The 20,453-nt window shown below is 38.2% G+C and overlaps 1 protein-coding gene across 1 annotated transcript in view; it reads right to left on the bottom strand.

Annotated features, from left to right (window-relative positions):
* LOC103914590 (tubby protein homolog) overlaps nucleotides 1-20,022 on the bottom strand; it is a 40,287-nt gene extending 20,265 nt beyond the window's left edge. Inside the window, exons 1-2 of the mRNA XM_009321264.1 lie at nucleotides 20,003-20,022; nucleotides 18,478-18,640 (exon numbers count right to left, since the gene is read on the bottom strand). Coding sequence (XP_009319539.1) covers nucleotides 18,478-18,592 — 115 coding nt within the window. The 5' untranslated portion in view covers nucleotides 18,593-18,640; nucleotides 20,003-20,022. The remainder of the gene's footprint in view (nucleotides 1-18,477; nucleotides 18,641-20,002) is intronic.
* Nucleotides 20,023-20,453: the final 431 nt, after the last annotated feature.

Here is a 20,453-nt window from a genome sequence, read left to right as displayed (position 1 = left end):
AAAGGAACATAGCATAGAAAACAAGTATTTCTGTCCCTACTTTACAAATGAGGAACTGCAGGATACAAAAATTCCTGTTCTCATTTTATAAAGCATTTAAGAGACAAATTCAACATATGAAGTCAGGCATATTGCTCACAGACTAAGTTTTAAGAAATGCTTAAGCCCTGTGCAGATCAGAGCTGAAGAGTTGACTGAGGTCAGGCAGGAGGTCTCTGGAAGAGAAAATTCTCAAGTCACATTTTCTGACCTCAGTTACATACAACAAGGGTTCTACAAGTATGTCCTTCCTCTACAAATGTGCTGGCAGCAAATGCAGGCACACTAGAAAATTTTCTTTTTTTTTTTTTTTTTTTTTAAATGTGCCTTCAAAGGCAAGATAGCAGGTTTGATAAGCCACTGGTCTGACACATAAGTCATATCCACGTGGATAATACTCAAGGCTGTGGCCAGCAGCAACGCTGCAATTGCAATTGCTCTTCAAGAACACTGCAGAGCAGTTCTTCCTCCAACTTAGGGATGGCAGCATAACCCTTCAAAGGCTGGCTGGCCTACTCCGAGGTCAAAGACAAGGAGTCTGTCCTCAGAAATAGCTGTTCTTACTAGACTGACACTAGACCAAACAGAGGTTCCATCCTTTAAAGAACTTGGCTTAAAGCAAACCCTGCTTCTGATTTTATTGTCTCAAGTGATCTACATTTTAAATTAAAAAGCCAAAACAACAGTTGATTATATTTTTTTTAAATCTGCATTTATCAAGAAGTGTGACCACTGAGTATAATAACGTTTACTTCCAGAACAGTGGTACAAGAAAGTAGTATTACACAAATCAATAAGTGAAAAAAGTTCTTTCTCAGAATGATTGCTTAGGAAGCTCTAATAAAATGGCTAGAATGAAATAACACAAAATTACATCTTCTAGAAATTTAGAACTCCATTGCTTTAAAAAAAAAAAATTAAAAAAAAATTCTCTCTCTCTCTCTCTCTAAAAAAATCACTGTTGGATGAACCTCTCCTCAAAAGGAATTTACTGAAAAAACAGAATGTTTGAAGAGGGGAAAAGCATTTTTTGGTCTATTTTTTAGGACTGAATAACTTTACGTATATTGTAGCTGTCAGTATTTTGTAAGCCATTTCCCAGTATATGCCTGTTCTCATCGGGGCTGCGCATCCACTGATATGGGTTCAAGCAACTGCAAAATCACAAAGGGATTTGTTTATAGGGAAAGGGGGCAAATAGAAATTTTTTTAGGAAAGGACCTCTGGAGGTGATTTAGTCCAAACTTCTATCAAAAGAAGGACTATTGTTAACACTAGATCAGGTCACTAAAAGCAAGTGCTTGCACACCAAGCTCTACATTCACTTTGATGAAATCTACAAAACTGTAGCAGGAACTGTACTTTCATAAATCTCTATCCTCAGGAGGCCAAAATGACCTCTTCACAATCAAGTTCATGTGTTGCCAAAGCACAGCCTGAAACAGTTGTCAGACCTAGAAATAACAGGACTTTTCATGGTGGAAACTAAGTTATTGTTCCTCCTACCCTTTCTCTTTAATGCACAGGGAAGCCGAGATAAATCTTCTCTACACATGAACTTCCCTCCCCCCGTCAGCAAGGAAGTGTTACAGTGAGAAATGATGCTTCTTACCCAATAAATAGTGCTGCTTTCTTAGTCAGCCAGCGTTAATGTAGTTGCTTGTTACATATAAAAATGGGACAGGATGCACAAATCAAAACAGACAGACAGGCGTGAAAGAGAGAAAAGAAACACAGAAGCAGCAAACCAAATCAAAACGTGAAATAGCCATCCTGGCAGAGAAAGTGCTGTGTGTCAGAGCAGCTCATTTGCTTTCTGACTCTCAAAGACAGCAGGGAATACCCAACATACTATATACATTTAATGTACAACGTAAGAGGAAAATTGCTGGGAAGATATTGTTTATTTGAACATTTTAAATACATCCAGATTCCTGATTTCAGTGACAAAAATCTTCATTTTCACCACGGCAGTGAGTGAACCAGTGCAGTTCAGAGCAGGGTTTTCCTAGAATGCACTTACATGCTCTAAGTGCAAGAGCGCTAGGAAAAAAAACAAAACCAACCAACCAACCAACAACAACTTTTCACAGAATGATTCATGAATTTTCGTATCAGATTTCACTTTGAATTAACTGTTGGCTTTGCATGGTTTTCTGGGTCTTTTTAAAGGTTCCATTTTATCTTCCTGATTTGTTTTTGCCCCATTCATTGCGCATAGCCAAAAAAGCACTTTATCCAGTATATTTATTTATTCTTCACAAACCTATATTGGGGAAAAAACCCAAACAAACAAAAAACCCCACACCACTACGTACCTGTAATACTTTCAGGAATCTCAATTTTGAAAGAATTATCAAGGTATTTGATATCTAAGATGCTCTGGGTTTGTATTTGTAATACTATGGAGTGTGCATACTTTTCATAGGTTCCTGCTGCAACTATTTTCACTTGTTTGTATTATTTTTCTGTTGAACCATCTAGCAATACTGTACACCAGGTTCACTAATATCCTTAATCAACCCTCACTAGCATCACAAATCAAACCAGAATTTGATCCGCTATCTCCACTGGAAAGACAACCATTTTACATATTAATTTGTTACATTTTGGGTTTTTTCCAATGCTGAATATTATGTCAATGAACTGGGAGACCAAAGCTTTCAGAAATACCAGTTTAATGAGCTAAGCTACTACAAAATGTCATCAATTTACTGCATTTGCAGGCTCTGTCCCACAAAAATGATGTTTCTTTTTAAAAATAGGCACAGTGTATACTGGTTACTACCGTTAAGAATGAAATACCAGTAATAACCACAGATTTAGAAAAAATTGCTAAATACCATACTACCCATCACAGAATTACAAAATGCACTGACCCCTAACTTGAGAGGCACAATCAGCTCTATATGAGCAATTAGCCACATTCCTTTTCTTGTCTTATGTCACCATAACCTCATTAAACCTAGTATTTCCCTTGCTTTTGTCTTTAGCACATTGTTCTGATCATAGTTTCATCATTCTTTGAGCCACTTCTTAAAAAAACATTACACACCTAAGACCAGACTAAAATCATTACACTACAGCTTCAAGAGCTATTCATGTATAATTCAATGATTTTTGCCCTGAATTAGCTTATTATTCATCAGATCTGGTCTAAAGGTTTTTCCTTAAAGCACAAAGAGCTTGGCTATGCTTAGAAAGGTAATGCTCACTATAGCTAAATACCATCAGAAACCTTTAAAATGCTATTTTAGCATGTAAAGTGCATTCACCCCTCAGCATTCATCCTGCTCGTTTACAAGACATGCAAAGGTTACAGAGCAGTCAGAGTGGAGACAAAACCTGAAGCAATTGCAAAGCTAAAAGCAGAACCTAAAACTTCCAAGATTTGGTCTAATTACCAATGAACTTCCTCCAACAGAATCTCTTGTGCCACAAAATGGTATAAAACCATTTAACCTTCATCCATTTTCATTAGTTAGATCTGAAGTTATTAGCAAATCCATTCCATATTATTATAAAATCTATATATTTATAACTCACACTTACTCTTAAAAGTAACTGAAAAATTATACAAGTTCCACTACAGGGTGCTGCTACCACTTGCATCTTCTTCATTCCTAAGTAACACAAATTAGCTATGTCTGTAGTGGACTGATCAGTAAAATCCCTCCGGAATTTTCAAGTCGCATTCGGTTTTACTTTTTCATCCAATAACAAAATATTTTGCAGCTTCAATAAGGATGCAAGACTGGAAATCCAGTTATAATCCCCTGCAAACACTCTAAGTTTACAACACTATCAAAGGTAAACTAGATATGATTCCTAGGGTGAAATTATACATTAATTAACAGTTAAATACCAGTGTGCAGAAAAAGTAGATGAGCTGGATGAGAAGGTGCCAAGTGTACGCTCTGAACATACTTTAACTGACAGGGATATTTGTTACTTGAGATTTGCTACTAATCATCAACATAAACTTCAGGAGAGGAGGTATTCAAATTTTTCTTTAGTGTAATTGATGAATAACAGCTCCACTCTATGGAAACAAACATAAGATGCAATTGATGGGCAAACGCTGAAGGCCAGGGAAGACCACGCATAGCATAGCAGGATGAGCAGTAAGAACTGCAGCAGAAGCCGAGGTTTCTATAGCTAACAATAGTAGTTTCCAACACATAGAGCAGCATCAGCATGCAAAAGTTCTCAGTCTACATAAAGTGACATTGCTTTTACTAACACAACTTGCTTCTATTAAAATATGCCAACGTTTGCCTGTTTGGGGAATTTTTCAGAAAATGAACAAAAATATTATTGGCATATGAGAAAAATACTAGGTGCTACCTGCTGTGGGAGAATAAAAAAACTGCAACTCCTTCACAGTAAGCACACACTACTCATGGAGTAACTTGCCCACATCTAGCAGACAAGTTCAGAGAGAGCTATCCAGCAAATGCAGCCCCAGCATGCACGTGACCAGTGTCTGCAGAACAGCCCTGGAAATCACACACTCAAATGATTACTGTTTCTTGCTACGTGCCTCACTAGGCCTGTAGCTAGGATTTTGTTCATGGAATATTTTAGCCAAGAGCTCATCAGAAAACTGCCTAGAAAACGTATGAATGTATACACACGTTAGCGTTACACAATGCAAATTTGTCAAATCAAACCTACTGTAACTGACCCGCACAATATCTTAAGTTCTGAACATGGTACAGACATAGACACCCCATAAAGGCAAAACAGGCATTATATGAGATGAAACAGAGCCTCGAGGTTTTGCAGTAACCATGATTTAAGTATTAGCCCACACAATGCTCAGTTACAACCTAAGATAGGTTTTCTTTTAAACTAGTAAAAGAACTTTTACTCTTCAGCAATATGTACTTCAAAATAAAATTTGGCATCTGTATTACTATGCTGGAGTGGCATTACTTTTTACATTAAGTTGAGAAACATTAGCTTTCTGTTCACTTTTTTTGCCAACAATTTTTACATTCACTTAATTTTACTTTTGACTTTTACGTATTATTTTAAGTCTAGGTATTGACACACACCATCTTTTTTTCAAATATATGAATGAAGTCTTTACCCCCAGGGCCAGACTCTAAAGCCTGTCTAACCTAGGGCTTCCTTTGCAGCCAGAGGGACTACAGACATAGAGCTGCTGTAGATTCAGATCTCAAGAATGAAGCTGCAATATGTAAAGGATGTGTAAAGGATTTTGATAAGGTAGGCTCAAGTCCTGCAAAATCCCTATAGATATATCCCCAATACTCTGACCTCAATAATTACTCTTATTAGTCATTGCTATCTTGAAATAGACTTGTCAAGGATACACACTATTTTCTTAGTTAAGCAATAATGGAGAGACTGTTGGACATACACAGACAGGAATACAGTCCAGTCCAGGCAGGATGGTGTTACAGTGGCCTCATCCAAGAACTGCAAATTATTGGAAAGGTATTTATTAATTTCATTAAGTCATTTGCCATCAAATAAAAAGAAACTGTATGCAGTATAAAAACCTCTCTCTTTTTGTGTGTGCATATATATGTATAAAATTTGAATACTTCTAAAGTGGCTCATGTTACTGCTTCCATCTAGTCTATGTAGCTCAAACAGTAAATCTAATAATGGCAATGTCAATTCTACTTACCCTTTTGTCATTATCAATAGTGTATTTTTTTTGTCTACCTAATCTTACCCAAAGTCATTGCAGAAAATTTTTCGTACAAACACCTCCCATATGTCGACCAGGTGGGATGGAGTAACACTGAATTAACAACTTGAAGAACCCTTTTAAGGATGTTATCTTGGTTTTGTTGAATTGATTTTCAAAATGCCCACTTAACCTCTAATTTGTATAGTTTAAACCTCAGTAAGAGTCTGGACAGAAATGACTGCAATTTAAGGCTGCTTCTCCAAATTACATTACATGCAGATAGTCTAAAAAACCACATTGGTGTAAGATGGTTCTAATTTCTTTAACACTGCAGGAAAACACCAGCATCTTTTCATCAGTACTTTTTTCCTCCTCTGCAATTTGAACAAACACTCTCCTTTGGAAAAGTCTCAGTTTACAAATTTTAGCCCTCCTTCACTCCCAGGTTGTACATGCCGAGACAAGACCAAGTCACTCACATTTTTCAATCTCATAAAAATTTCAAGGAATGACTTTCAGGCAATTTTCAGAAATTCAAATAAATAAAAAAATAGTATTTTGCAGTCAATTCAACATCTGACATTCAGCCGCATGCAGCTAACCTTTGTGTTTCCCTTTTTTCTCCTTTCTGGTGCTGCCAGTCTGACAGCTCGCAGCTGCTGCCCTGGTTTTTTTAGTTGGTTTCGGAGCTTGGGTATCCACTACCACCTTTGTATCTTCCTGTTCGGCCTCCTGCACTGCTTGAGAGATTCAGGGTACCCCACCAAAAAGAAGAACAGAGAGAGAGAGAAGAGAGAAACAAAGAGGGAGAGAGACAAGAGAGAATGAATTGAGAACTCTGTGAAGGCATAAAAAAGTAAGCAGGCATAGCAGAGTTTGTTTGGTATTTCAGGCAATTCATGCAGAGAGGAGACTCAAATAAACCAGAATTTGCAAAGCTACAGTAAAAACCTGAAAGTGTTAGGTGAGCTGGGATGTATTTCCTAACTTTTTTCCTCGTTCCAATAATATATCAGCTCCTAACTTTCAGGCCAAAAGTGACATCAGAATATTAATGTGTTGCTGAGCTACTGCAGGAAGCACTTTTACTCACAGTAAAGCTCTGCCAGACTGATCATCAACAGGGGCAGCATGAAGGCAGAAAAATTTTATTTAGACTTTGTAGTGCCTATGCTTAAAGCTACCTCCGAACCCTGTAAACAAGAGCTATTTTCAAAACACATCTTGCACAATTGTATACATCACAGTATGATGAGAACGGCCATGCATTTTATGGTGAAACTATACCCAAGCTGAAATTAAAAATTCCTCCTACTTTGTAACATACAGAAATTAATTAATTCCTTAGAAGTCTCAACATAATGTGCATTGCATAAACTGTGAATGTCAGCATAATTCATGTAATGCTAGTTGTTTTCAAAGCAAAAAGAGGCTTTATCATTTTCTAAAAGCACGACATGCTTTGAGGTCAATATTTGAATCTGTGAAAGCAACACACACAATAACTCTTTCTTCTGGCCAGGCCAAGCCTTGAAGTGAAATAATATTGAGTTTACAAAGGCATAAAAGCAATTACCTTTGTGAAATACATAAAGGAACCATCAAACTTCACACCCCAAACAAAACAACCTGTAGGTGGACACTAAGAAATCTTGGTGCCAGCTGCTGGTCACTGTTAATTGCTAAGCCCCGCTGGCTTCACGTAGTGACTGTGGTTTACCTCAGAGGAGTATCACCCTGGCACTTGGGGCCTCCCACCATCCCTTTCTTTTTCCCAAAACTAAAGTGCTTTCTTTAAAAGGATAAAAAAAGTCCACTAAGGAACCTTACCGGAAAGAACTGGTTGCCCATAAAATTACTTTAAAAATATCCCGACAAACTTCATAAACCCCCAAAAGACCTAATGATGCTCAATGACGTGTGGACTGCCAGTAATCTCTCTTTGAAGGGGGAAATTCTCCCTAGGCTTCTGGCCTGTGAGGCAACTTTCCTGTTCACCAAATCCTTCATGCACATGAACAGCAACAGAAACACCAAGGAGATTCTCAGAGGAGTAAGATGAAACAGATTTAGCCATGTCTGTGTGGACTGTAGCTTACAAACCCACAGCTACCTTCCCCAGCACAGCAAATCTGTTACGAATAGCATTACATTCATAACACAATGAACATCTGAGTCACTCAATAAACACACGCTCCTTTTCTCATTACGTAGAGGAAGAGTTCAAGTTTTACAGAGAATATACTTTAAATTAGTAGAGGAGTGACTAAAAGCCCAAAGAAACAGCTTGTCACTGGCCAACTCCTCATTCCTGTCTTTATCATACACTAATCACAAGATTGCAGTAAAGAAGCACCGGAAATGAATAAGACATAACCAAAGGAGCGAGTGCACAGGACACCAGGGAAAATGGCACATAAAAGGCAGTACACTGGGTCCTATTTCCACAGGCATGGCAGCCTCGGACTAAGCAGGGAACCAAAGAGTCCCAGCTCCACAGTCTTTAAGTACATGTGATTTGCCAAGCCAGCAATCTGTCTTATATTTGTAGCTCAGCCTCTCTTTAAAAACTAGGGTGTGTTCTTTTCATTGTTGTAAAGATAATAATCCACTTTATAATTAAATGCAGTACTTCACAAATGACCTATATTAAATGAGCAGACAGTTCTCTAAATCCTTTTAAATATGGCCATATTCATTCACTCAGATGAAGCATCATTTACTTGGTCCAAAGCAATGATTAATCAGCAAAGGATGAAACATTCTGACATTGTTAATTGAAAAGTTAAAGACTTATCTGCACTATCTTGTCAGCCATCCTTTGATCTAACAAGTAAAAGCCTGAAGCTTTTTGAATTACTTTTGCCTCATAACTTTCAGCAAGAGATATCTGATTATAAGTACAGTGATGGAGCTCCAAAGCCCAGAGAAGGAAATATTGCCATTGCTTTACCGTATAAGGCAGAGAACACAATTTCAGTCCAGCAGCCACTTTGAGCATATACCATCACTGCTGTCTGTGGTAAACAGGACTTTCAGACATAAGTGATGGAGGCTGCAAAATAAGATTTAAACCATAAATGTGCAGATACTGCAGCTGGGGTCATGAAAGGAATTGGCACAGAATTTCCTGTTTCTAAAGGATGCTTTTCTGAGCTTTAACATTACATTTAAAGTACTACCTCTAAAATAAACCCAAATCAAATCCCAAAATACTATCTCCACCACAAAACCCCGCCATCTTATTCTTAGCTATTAACTATTCAGCAAATAGCAGACCTTGGCTAAGGCTCATCTGCTCACTAATGTTTTCTCTTGTGACTGCAGATATCAGAGGAATTATGTAGTTTTGCTACTGACTGTACAAATTCAGTTCAGGACAGCACTGAGTTCTAGGGGACTTGGCTACATACTTGCAGCTGAGCACAGGGTAAGGATGGGACTTCCCCTGCCCATAAGTGCTCACCTCCCCAAATACCTCACACATAAGTGCTGCCCACTGAAGCGTAGTAGGAAGTGAAGTTTATGCAGCACAGCAGTCCCTGTCAACAGGGCCAGTCAAGACTTTGATCCTTGCAGAGGAGTGGGCAATGGGCTACCTTCTGAAGCCTGCTGACCTACAGAGAGAGATCCGTGGACCTACCTTGCTCAGTGGGTCCAACAGATTTAGATGTGGAGCAAAGTAAAAAAAAAAAATGCTCTCTTTCCAGTGCTTTCTCCTGCCCTGGTGAATTGTAAGAACAACCATTTCTAACATCCTCCATACTCACTCTGCAGCTGGTCATTAGCATGGGAGCTTTGAACGTATTGAACCAGCACTCCTTCTGGTTTGTCTTTGTGGAGATGAAGGGATAATTGAGCAATTCGTAAAGGCAATGGTTATCCTCAAACATGTCAGGGGATCAAATGTCCTCCCCTCTGCCCTCTACTACATCTTTGGATCACTAACAGTCTGACAAGAATTTCCCTTCTCAGCACAATGGGAACCTTGAGGCAAACTCTAACCTGCTTTCTCCGCAGACTCTAGATAGCCCCATAAAACAATTTACCGTTCCCCGCAAGAAAGCCTGAGTAAGGAAAATGAGATAAACTGGCCTCCCTAGATAATATTCACTGATATGACAGTATGATTATGTCCTTAGTTAGATGTTAAAAAGTTAAAAACAATGATAGCAGTACCACAGGACAAATAAATTAAGAACCTTAAATGCAGCTATACAGGGATGGCGTTTCAAAGACTGTCACTCAAAAGTGCATTAATTTCAATACAAAAAGAAATTTAGGCAACTTTAAAAATCCCTATTGATAGTTATCTTAACCAATAGGAGACTACATTTGAAAATCTAGCCCGATACTCCATGTGCCCCATCCCAAATTGTTAAAATCTTCACTTAAAAAAAAAAACACACAGATTTTCCTTTTCTATTAGAATTATTTGTTTGTACTAGGATTTGCATTTAGACAAGACAAAAATGGAAGAGCATGTGTTGTGGTGAGACAGAATTCCAAACAGCAAATAACGCTGGACTCTCAGATCTGGTGTTTCATTCTCATTTGGATTCATAAACTGTAAGAAATAGTTTTGAGATAAATGGCAAGCTTTCAAATAAAATAATGACATGATTTTAATTTTAGTGTTATTCACCCACGTTCATTAAATCAAGTACTGACTACTAACCTCAATACGGTATTATAAAAAAATACTTTTGGGGAGACAGAAAAGAGCACAGATTGTGATATTAATTCAGGATCTGAGCTGAAAAGAAAAAAGGAACAACAAACAAATAGTCTATTAACATAATACAAGGTGAGTGTAGAAGGACTTGCATCGAAGCAGAGAAGGACAGTGTCCTGGCTTTGCCTTGCATCACCAATGCTCTAACTGCTAAAAGTGGGAAAAAGAAGCATCTCCCATGAACCAGTTCTGCACTGGACAACACTGCATGTTAAGGGGATAAAGCTACAACACACAATCAAACAAGAGGATGCAATTTGTAAGGAAGTGAATAATCTGTGATGCAGACAACACAGAATTGAAAAAAAAATATTGAAAGATAGTTATCCACACATATTTCAGTGAATGAAAATGAAAAGCATGTTTTTCCATCTGGCCTTCATGATGAGACGTTCACACAGGAAATTAGTTTCAAAGTAGCATGCAATGAAAATGCAGATTTTTTTTTTTCAATTTGCATGACCATTTTTCTTTATATGAGTGCTTGCACACTCTTATGATCTTACAGGAAGAAACAAAAAATCTATTAATCATAACTTAGCAATCCCTATCACATAAAAATGCCATGTGCTAAAAAAAAGTGGGTTTGATCAGTACATTGTGCAAAGAATGAAGCGAATGAAAAATCACAAAAAGATTTTTTTAAATGGATACATTAAGAATTTGTGCAGTCTGTCTGGAAAACACCCGTAGTAGAAAGAGGTTGAACCAAACGATGAGGTATGTGATGCAAATCATTAGCTCAACTGTATAAGGCAAATATTAATTCTATTTACCAATGTCCTCTCAACAGTAAAAGTGAAATCCAGAATGAGTATCATGCAAAGAAAGATAAACTACAGTTCAGTCAGGGTGTACCTTAACACATCAATGCAAATTGGTTGTCCTTTTCTTACTGTTGTCTGAGATGCTACAAGAATGGCTTGCTATTTTACTTTGTAAAGGTCTGGCCTTAGTGAATCTTGCTGCTTATTTGGGCTGTCATTCATTATTACTTTATTTGATCAACTTAGATTCTGAACTGGTCTAGCATTTCTACAGTCATCTAAAAGATTCTGGATTCTATCAGAAACATTCTGAAGATGGGCAAACCCAGTCTATTTTTCAATGCGATTAAGTATTTTTATCAGTTTTATATGGACAATAAAATGAGTTAAATACAAGGGCCTGAATTAGGGCAAGGACTCTCGTATGTTAGGTACTATTTAATCACATACAAAGATTTGATTTCTGCTTCAAAATGCTTATAATCAAAGGCATTACCCCTGCTACTAGTAACTTACAGTCAGATTCCAGATTCCCAAAAAATTACATTGCCCATAAATTCCCTGTGGCCCTTTGCAGTTTAGGTATCGAACACTGGTGTGTTGTTCAGGCTGATTTTACAAAGGTGAAAATACTCATAAGTGAAACTGAATGTGAATGGGCTCAGAAAAAAGGAACAAGTGTACATGAGAACCTGGTGCTGCTTAAGGACATTCTCAAAAGCTCATTGCTATAAGAAGATTTCCTCACAAAGAACAAAGGAAGGAATTAAACAAAAGATTCTTCTTAATGCCCAGATATCTGCTGTCTGCCCCCAGGGAGGGGGAAAGAAAAGGGACTATGCGAAATGGAGAGTTAATAGCAATGAATTAAGACTCCCTGGGAAAGCAGACAACTAATAAGGAAAGCTAAAAATATCTATGAAAAACCTACACCAGGAAGATTAAGGACAGTAAGAAATTACATAATTATTTTGTGTATCAGGGCCCTGAGGGCACAAGTAGGCTTTAATTGCCCTGACAAGCCTCCCTGGGGGCTTCTACCCACACCCTGCCCACGGGCCACGGGCTCTATTTCAGCTCAGCCTGGGGCTAAGCTGTAGGTGTGCTGCTTCCCAGCTGTGTCTCCTGGGAGGACCCTGGCACTATCCCGTAGGTACCTCATCTGCTCGATGGACCCCTCATATGTATGCTGCAGCCTTGTCTCCTGGCCCTGTCTCCTTTCCGCCCTGACTGGCACCTTGGAGGGCTGTGGCCCCGGTTCATCCCTTGCTGTGTCTGAGACTGCTGAGGATCCCGTTAGCAGCAGCCGGCTCTGCCCGCCATGTTCAGAGCTTGTGGGATGGTGCCCCATCTGCGAGGGCATTGCCTGTGCTGGGGTCACCCTCACCTCCTGGCCCCTGCTGCTTCCCAGCACCGAGATTGACAGAGGACAGAAAATAATGGCTAGTTGTGAAGTGGTAACTGAAAGTAAATATATTTTAAGTGGAACTTTAAAGCAAAGAGAAGGCAGTTTTTCAAGCAATTGTGAGCAATTGCCTCTAAACTTCCCTCTCAAATCTTTCAGTACCAAGAACCACAAAAGACCTCTAAACCACTTGCTACCGCTGCTCTCTGATCGTTGCTGCCAGGCTAGTTTGTTTAGTTTGGAAATGTACTAGTGCAGTAAGGACTTGCTGATAAATCAAAAAGATGCTTTAACAGATGAAGGTGAAGAGACTGCGGCTGAAAGGGAGGTTTCAGAATATATGCTTATTGGAAGTTAGGTATTTTGCCCACATGATACTTGGAGTGCTGCCTGATCTCTCAGTATTAATAGTCTTGTGCACAGAACATTCCTTGCTATCCTCAAAAAGTAAACTAATACCTTCTCATTTCAAGGTCAGTGGAAAACAGGGATGGCAAGACACTGTTTTGATGAACATGCAAATACATGGTTTTTTTAAATGAATGGTTAACTGATGTCATCTTATAAAGTTGACAGCTTGATAGTCATGAGAAAATTCTCATCTTTCATGGTAAAGGAGCAGAATGACACATCAAATTTAACAATCCAGAGCTATGACTTGTCATCAGAAGTCTGTTCGACACACCACACAACCATTACCTCTAGATGTGCTGCCAAATGTCAAAGAAGTAAGAAAGTAATTTTGCCTTTTTACACATGGTTAATGTAAATCTCTAAATTGGAAGTTGCCATGAAAATTACTCTGAGAGGATCTAATTGAAAACATTTTTAATTTCAAGTCTTAAAAAAAAAAAAAGCCACAGCTGCAACAAAGGATGGTAATATTAATGAAAGCGTATCTGGCACTCATTCAAATCACTGCCTTCCTCAGTGCTGTGAAAAGAAAAATCACTTCCCAATGGAAATTCACCATTTTCACAGAAGTAAAATTACTCTTCTCTGTAAAAATGGGCTTTCATAATTTGCATTAAGTGTAATTAAATAATGTAATTAAATTGTTGCAGTAACTAGTGTATCTCTGCATGCTACTTCGCTCCAGGAACACTCAGTATGTATTTGCAATCCAGATTGAAAAGAACTGTACTCATAGCAGAACTCTGCAATGTCATATCAGGCTAAAATGTTTGTTCGGGTTTTCAACAAACTTCACAAAATAAGTGGTGTTGAGATACATGAAAACAAACCAGCAGATGTGACTGTGAGGCATTATGGAATGGCAAGCAAAATTTAATAAAAACTTTAAACAAATAGGTAGCAATATGTCCTTATGAAGGACACCAAATCGAAAATACAGAACACAAGAAAGAGAAGACAAAGCAGTTTGTAAGTGATCTCTCTTACACAGAAGGATTACATTTATTCCAGTGAATAAATGTTGTCTTTTATATACAATGTAAACTTAATAGCAATACAAAATGTTATTGGTTCTTATTTTGCTATTTATAATGATGAAATAGCGCTGAAGTTGTATTTGGTACTGCAAGAGAGAGGCCTTATTTGTAATAGTAACAACTGGAACCAAACATCATGGAAGTTAATGGAAGGATACCTATTGCTTGAAATGGCATGCAGATAATTTAGGGTCTAACCTACAAGTGTGGTCCCAAAACTATATTAATACCCCCGTTTCAGTGGGGGGGGAAAAAAGGAAAAAAAAAGGACTCTGCATTCATCATTTTACATGAACACTTTCTGTTACCTCCATATACTCCGCTTTGTCCCAGACTTATCTAGAAATGCTGCCATGAAACTACTTCTACTACTGTGCCTATGTTCCTAGATGCACAGATTATAAAACAAGAGGTTCTGTTCCCACGAAATATATCTCTATCATCCTTTCCAAGTAACAAAAGCAATTTCCTGCACGCCTGATCCTACCTGACCTACAGATGCTGACAGACAAGCGCTGTGTTACCACTGGCTAATACTTGAGCTCAAACTAACCACTCATGGACCAGAGTGCCAAGGATTCATTTTATCTCGAGTTGGCCTGTTCAACCTAATTCATGACAGTTCCCGCAGATAACTCAAATATTTGTTGTTGTTAGTTAATTAGGCATTATGCCAACAACCAAAAGGTTTTTAAAAGGTATACTACATGCAAGTCATTTACAAGCTACAGGATCTGAAAACTTTTACCTGTAGGTGAGACATGGGCAGGAACTAAGAAATGATCTGTCTGGAGACTTGTACATGGTGAATTCTGCAGAGCCACTTCCCCAGTGGAAGGGCACCCATTCTCCTTAGAAGTCTCACAGCACCCAGAGGAATTACTAGTAACACTTGGCAAGGAAGAGACATACCATTTCATCCTACCAAGATGTCACCTCACTGCTTTGAAGGTACCTAGGAAAAACTATGGTGATCCTGGCAATACTCCTCCTTACTTCGTGGAGACAGGCTTTCAGCAGAGCCATTTCAGTATTTATTAAAGTAACAAAAAAGAAACTCAGAAGAGCCCTGTACCTGCTCAGTTTCATGCGGAATTAAACTGGTCCCAGCATCTTCAATCCTGAGCAATACAAGTGTAGGAAAGCCACATCTGTATTATCCCCCTTTGTGAGCTGCCCCAGCTGAGCTCAGTCACAGCCCTTAATTAATACCCCTCCATCCTATTGCATCTTAGATTTATTTGCACTTCCCTTCGGCTCCAAGCTACATGAAGCAAAATACATGTGCAGCCAGAGGACTAGCAGCAATCACCCTGCAACTCCCTGCAGAGGTTCAAAAGCAGCCAAGGGCTCCTTTCTGTGGAAAAACTTATGATCAGCTTAACTAGCAAAATATGCTGTTCCACTGTATCTACCTACAAATAGCTCACCAGGCCGATGTTCTATTCCAGAACAAAAGTTACTTTGACTTTTTACTCCACACTCTGATAATTATTCTGGAATTAAACGAGTTTTTATTCCAGAGTAGAGTTGCCCATCGGGGAACCATTGCAGCACAGGTAACTGCATCAGAATAAGCTATGGCAGCGTATGAGAAAATTTCCGAGTGCAGAAAGCCTAACGTCTCAGAATTGCTGAGATGTTATCTCTGACCTACTTTGCTCAAAGTACCATAGAGAGATCTCCACACAGGCATCCAATTATTTGTTGAAATCAACAAGTACTTTTGTACTACACAGAATTAGTACAAGGAAAAAAAGAGAGTAGAGGAGGATGATAGGTGGAAAGAAGTGTTCTTTTTGTAGCATTTGCAGTACAGGAATTGATTTCACAAACATGCTCATCCAAGCAATGTAGTTCATTCAGCAGACCATCAACTCCCATCAAAGAGTCATTCTTAACTTAAAATCAGCATGCCCATAACAGAAACAAATGAACGGAAAAGAGCAGAATAGTTCTTTAGAAACAGCCCAGCTGTCTCATGCATCCGACACTCCCACATACAAATGTTTTCATTGAAGGGGAAAAAAGTGCCAACCCTGAAGCTGAATACCATAGTTAAAAATGGCCATCAAAACCCAACTACATACCATGCAAACAGTGTAACCTAAGACACTAAGCACATTCCCAGAGAGGACCACACCAAAAAAGGACACTTCTGGAGTTCTTACAGTATTTTCAAAAGCAATGGTCCTAACAAAGGATTTTACAAGGCAATAAAACACTTTACTAGGTAATTAAATTCTCCTAAATTGGCTTTAACAAGGAATTAACAAACTCTGGGTTGAATATGAGAAACATTACCATATTTTTTTGCTTCTCTGAAACCTTGTGAAATTTTGATGGGGTTTGAGAAACAAATTTAGAACAAACTGATTTAAGGAGAATACATTAATAAGTATTCCAGTAAATGGTGTGGTATATAACATTACAGGAAGTGTCACTTTTACCTTAAGAGCACAGTTAATCTCACTTAAGTCAGAAAGTCCACTCTGGTGCAAACTGTTGCAAGATTTAGCTCAGTTAGTGCAGATATGAAATTTGCTACCATTTATGGGATGATAATGTCTGTTTCTCTGATCTGTGAAAATTAAAGCCTTGTTCAACTGAAAATACAGAAGGTTTAGTATACGATGGCACCCCTGTACCATAAGATACTATTTCTTAGAACAGTTCTGTACCTTTGATAAGCTATTGAGTGAAAGACAAAAGAGAAAAATTGTTTTCTCTGATTAAAAAAAAATTAAAAAAACCCAAATTCAAATTCTATGCTAAATCAAATTCTTAGGTCAGACTGGAAAGCAATTTAGTTTCATCTTAAAAATTTTCTTCCCAGACCCTGAGAAAAAGACAGTAAAGAGAGAGAAATACTACTAATGCTTTTAATATTTATTAGAAAAAACATAATTAAAATAATACTAAGAGAAAAAATAATTCTCCATCTGAAATCACTTATGGTAGCCTATCTGCTTGCAGAAGCAAGATAAAAAAGGGTCTATTATTAATGAAGCTTTAACATTTAATCAATGCAATTTCCAGTTTCTAACAATAAATTCTGTAGCTGTAACCACACCAAAAAATTACACCAATTGCAAAATGGGGGCAGAGACTCTGAAACCTGCACTTCTCATAGCATGATTAGTTAGTCCAGTAAATACCTGCCATCACCTTGTTGAAATACGTGACCACCAAATGAAAATGAAATGATAGGGCAGATGAAAAGTATAGCACGTGCAGTATACTTGACAGAAGTCTGAATTGAATGATGAATTAAGGTTTTGTTTGTTTGTTTGTTTAGGATACTGGTTGGTTTGGGTTTTTTTTCCAGAGGTAGATTCACAAGGTTTTGGGTTTTAGACATTAAACCTGAAGTGCTCTGCCACCTAGTTAGCATTCCCAACCTGAAAACAGCCAACTGCATTCCCAGTACCAGCAGATTTCAGCTCATGTCCCCTACTCTCTTTTTTTCCCTTATACTAATTCTGTGTAGCACATACCCATCGATACTCAGGGAAGAAAGCCTTTTGCTATTGAGGCTTATGAATCCCTTATGAATCAAATTTGACTTAACAATCTGCAAAACAATAAAATTTGAAAATTACTATTCTCTATAACTCTTGGAGGTGTTAGCAACCTGGAATGAGGTCTACAAGAGACACAATATTGAACCAGGGTTAGCCAAGCTTCCCTCTTGGAAATTCTGAAGAAAAGTACGCACCTAACCTCATTAGGAGGCCAACAAGCATGGGCCATATGAGCACAGAACTAAGTAACAACTAATTTCCTTAGGATTTATTTCTGATTATTAAATTCTTTGAGGTCTAACAATACAGAAATGGCATTATAATTTTTTCCCTATGGCTGTGATACCTGAAGTGTCTCTGTAACTTCTGGATTCTGTAATCTTTAATAAGAAAGCGTAGACCACATTGTACAAGCTTGAAATGTTCTTCTCTACCTACTCGCCTATTTTAATGAACCTTGCAGAAACACAGTATCTTTGAAATTATTATATTCAAACTTAGCTGAAATTAGTTAACAGGTTTCAAAATTATCATTAACACTGTCAGGCTTAAGCAAAATTATGTACAGAGGAATACATAGAGTGGAACAGCATAAGCTTTACTTCAGTAGGAACCAAGGCTGAAGACACTTAAATATTCATGGCAGAAGGGACAAGCCACTCTCTCTTCCCCCCAGCACTGAAATGGCAGCTAGTTACCTCACTCCCTCCTGTTAGGCTAGCACTGCAAGTTCTGATGTTTTTATCCCCAAACACAAGTGAAGGACATCAATTATTTACTAAAAAATCCAAACCAACAACCTTTGTTCTCATTAGCATAAATTTAACATGGTGACCATCATACTGTGACTTTCAGTAAATATACATGCAATAGATCACATTCATATACCATGATATATGGTGCTGCTGTTGCTGTTAAGATACGATTCAACCAATGGTGCTTGTTCTTCCGAATGTTTCATTCTGCGCGTCCTTGTGCGACTGTCCACATTGGACTGAACCATTAATGGCTCCTGGCGCTTTTTTTTCTGCTTCTGTTCTAGCAACGCTCGCTGAGGAAAATAGAAAGAAAAGCACCTGTTACTGGACTCCAAACAGTAGCAATCTATGATGAAAATCAATGGATATCTTTACACCTTCTCCAGTTTTCCAGTGGCAGCAGTTGGCAAGTGAGATATTGGGATATCGGGTTACAGGAAATCTTTCCAAAAAAACATAACCAACCCACTGCTAAAACACCTTCTGCTGAAAACAGAAGTAATTAAAATAGATCTTTCTGAGCAGTCTACCAACTGTCAGAGCTTGCTTGGAAATAACCCTTGGGAAAACACCAGTGTGAGAGTACTGGCTGTGAAGCAATGGGAGGGTAAGCAAGGGCATGAGGCAGAGATGCCAACTTAAGTTTCTGTAAATTAAAAGCAGGTAATCTGCAAACTAGAATCAAGTGATAATGCTCGACGTGAGCCTAATTTAACAACTATACAAAATAAACTTTAATTAAACACTTGAATTTCTCAGCTAGACCTGCTGAAAACCCCAAACCTTCAGCATCTGATGGCACCATAGGCACCTCTCGCTTTGAGCCCTCTTCTAGAACCTTAGAGAACTGAACTGTTAATTTTACTTATCCATTACCTTACCATTTCCCCGCTCCTGTACAGTGATTTTTTGCTTTTAGAAAGGAGATGGACTAAAACTGAAGAACAAGAATGGAGAGTGGACTTCAAAATGATCAGAATCTAGTACAGGATTATGGCATAAATAGAAAGTATTCGAATTTGAAAATGAGATGCTGGTAGACATGCAAGCTGATAAAACAATGGGAACAGAAACATATAGAAAAACATAAAATTAAACTCACAACGTTTAACTATAAACATGAAAAAGTTTTGTGAAAAAGGGACCAAAAGAAAAGTGAAAACCTCAAACCCCATTAAAACCTGATGGCAAAATTCCCTGAGATTTCATGGAAGAGATTCTGAATCACTGTCTTGTACAAGTCATGTAGGAATACAGTAGCAAAATAGGCAACATAGCACATAGTGCCACTAGTTTACAGCCACAAGGGCTAAATCCATGGAATGAACAGGAAAGTATGTAAAAACTTTGTGGTAAACCTCTGTTGGCTGGCATGTCTGCCAGAACCTCTTGTCCCTTCTGGTCCATCAAAGGAGTAACAAATATATTGTAAGTCAGCCAGCTTAAAACAAGTCCAAGGCAGTGGAAATGAGAATCACTCAAACCACAGTCATAAGAAAAATTTTAATGGAAGTTAGACTTCTAAGAAAGCTGTAACCTCCACAGACCTCTCTTTTGCATTCCCTAATCAGAGGATGCAATCTTCTATCAATTACCAGATATAGACCCAAGATCTAGAATTCAGAGAGCAAGTAGATCCCCCTCCAAAATCTTACCTGCCTGTCAAGCTTCTGCTGACGCAGGCTGCTCCCCTCATCATCCAGAACACTGCAAAGACAAGGAGTACGTAATTGGAACAAATTTATCACCCAGAACAACACCTAACAGCAATCACTGGAGCAAACTCTTGCAGGAGTTATCCATATAAAACTCCCACTATGTTTCATGGAAGGTTGCCTGCCCTAACCTGCAAAAGTTGACTCGAGAATTTACATGCAGTCCATGAAAAACTGAAAAACTCTGGTTCACATAAACTTCAATAAAAATATATATTCGGCCAGTTCACAAAGAAATGCAAAATCCATAGTCTGTAGCTCATTTTCTTCTCCACTGTCTTCTGATGCAAAATGCCAATGTATACAGCAACGGGGTTTGACTGAAAATTTGCATATAAAGCATATAAAGAGTGAAGAGTATAAGAGAGCTGCTTAGCAACTCACCAGTATT

The sequence above is a fragment of the Pygoscelis adeliae genome, unplaced genomic scaffold (assembly GCF_000699105.1).
Source record: "Pygoscelis adeliae isolate BGI_AS28 unplaced genomic scaffold, ASM69910v1 Scaffold870, whole genome shotgun sequence".
NCBI lineage: Eukaryota > Metazoa > Chordata > Aves > Sphenisciformes > Spheniscidae > Pygoscelis > Pygoscelis adeliae.
Note: the sequence above shows the minus strand (reverse complement) of the source record. Positions and strands in the feature narration are given on the sequence as shown.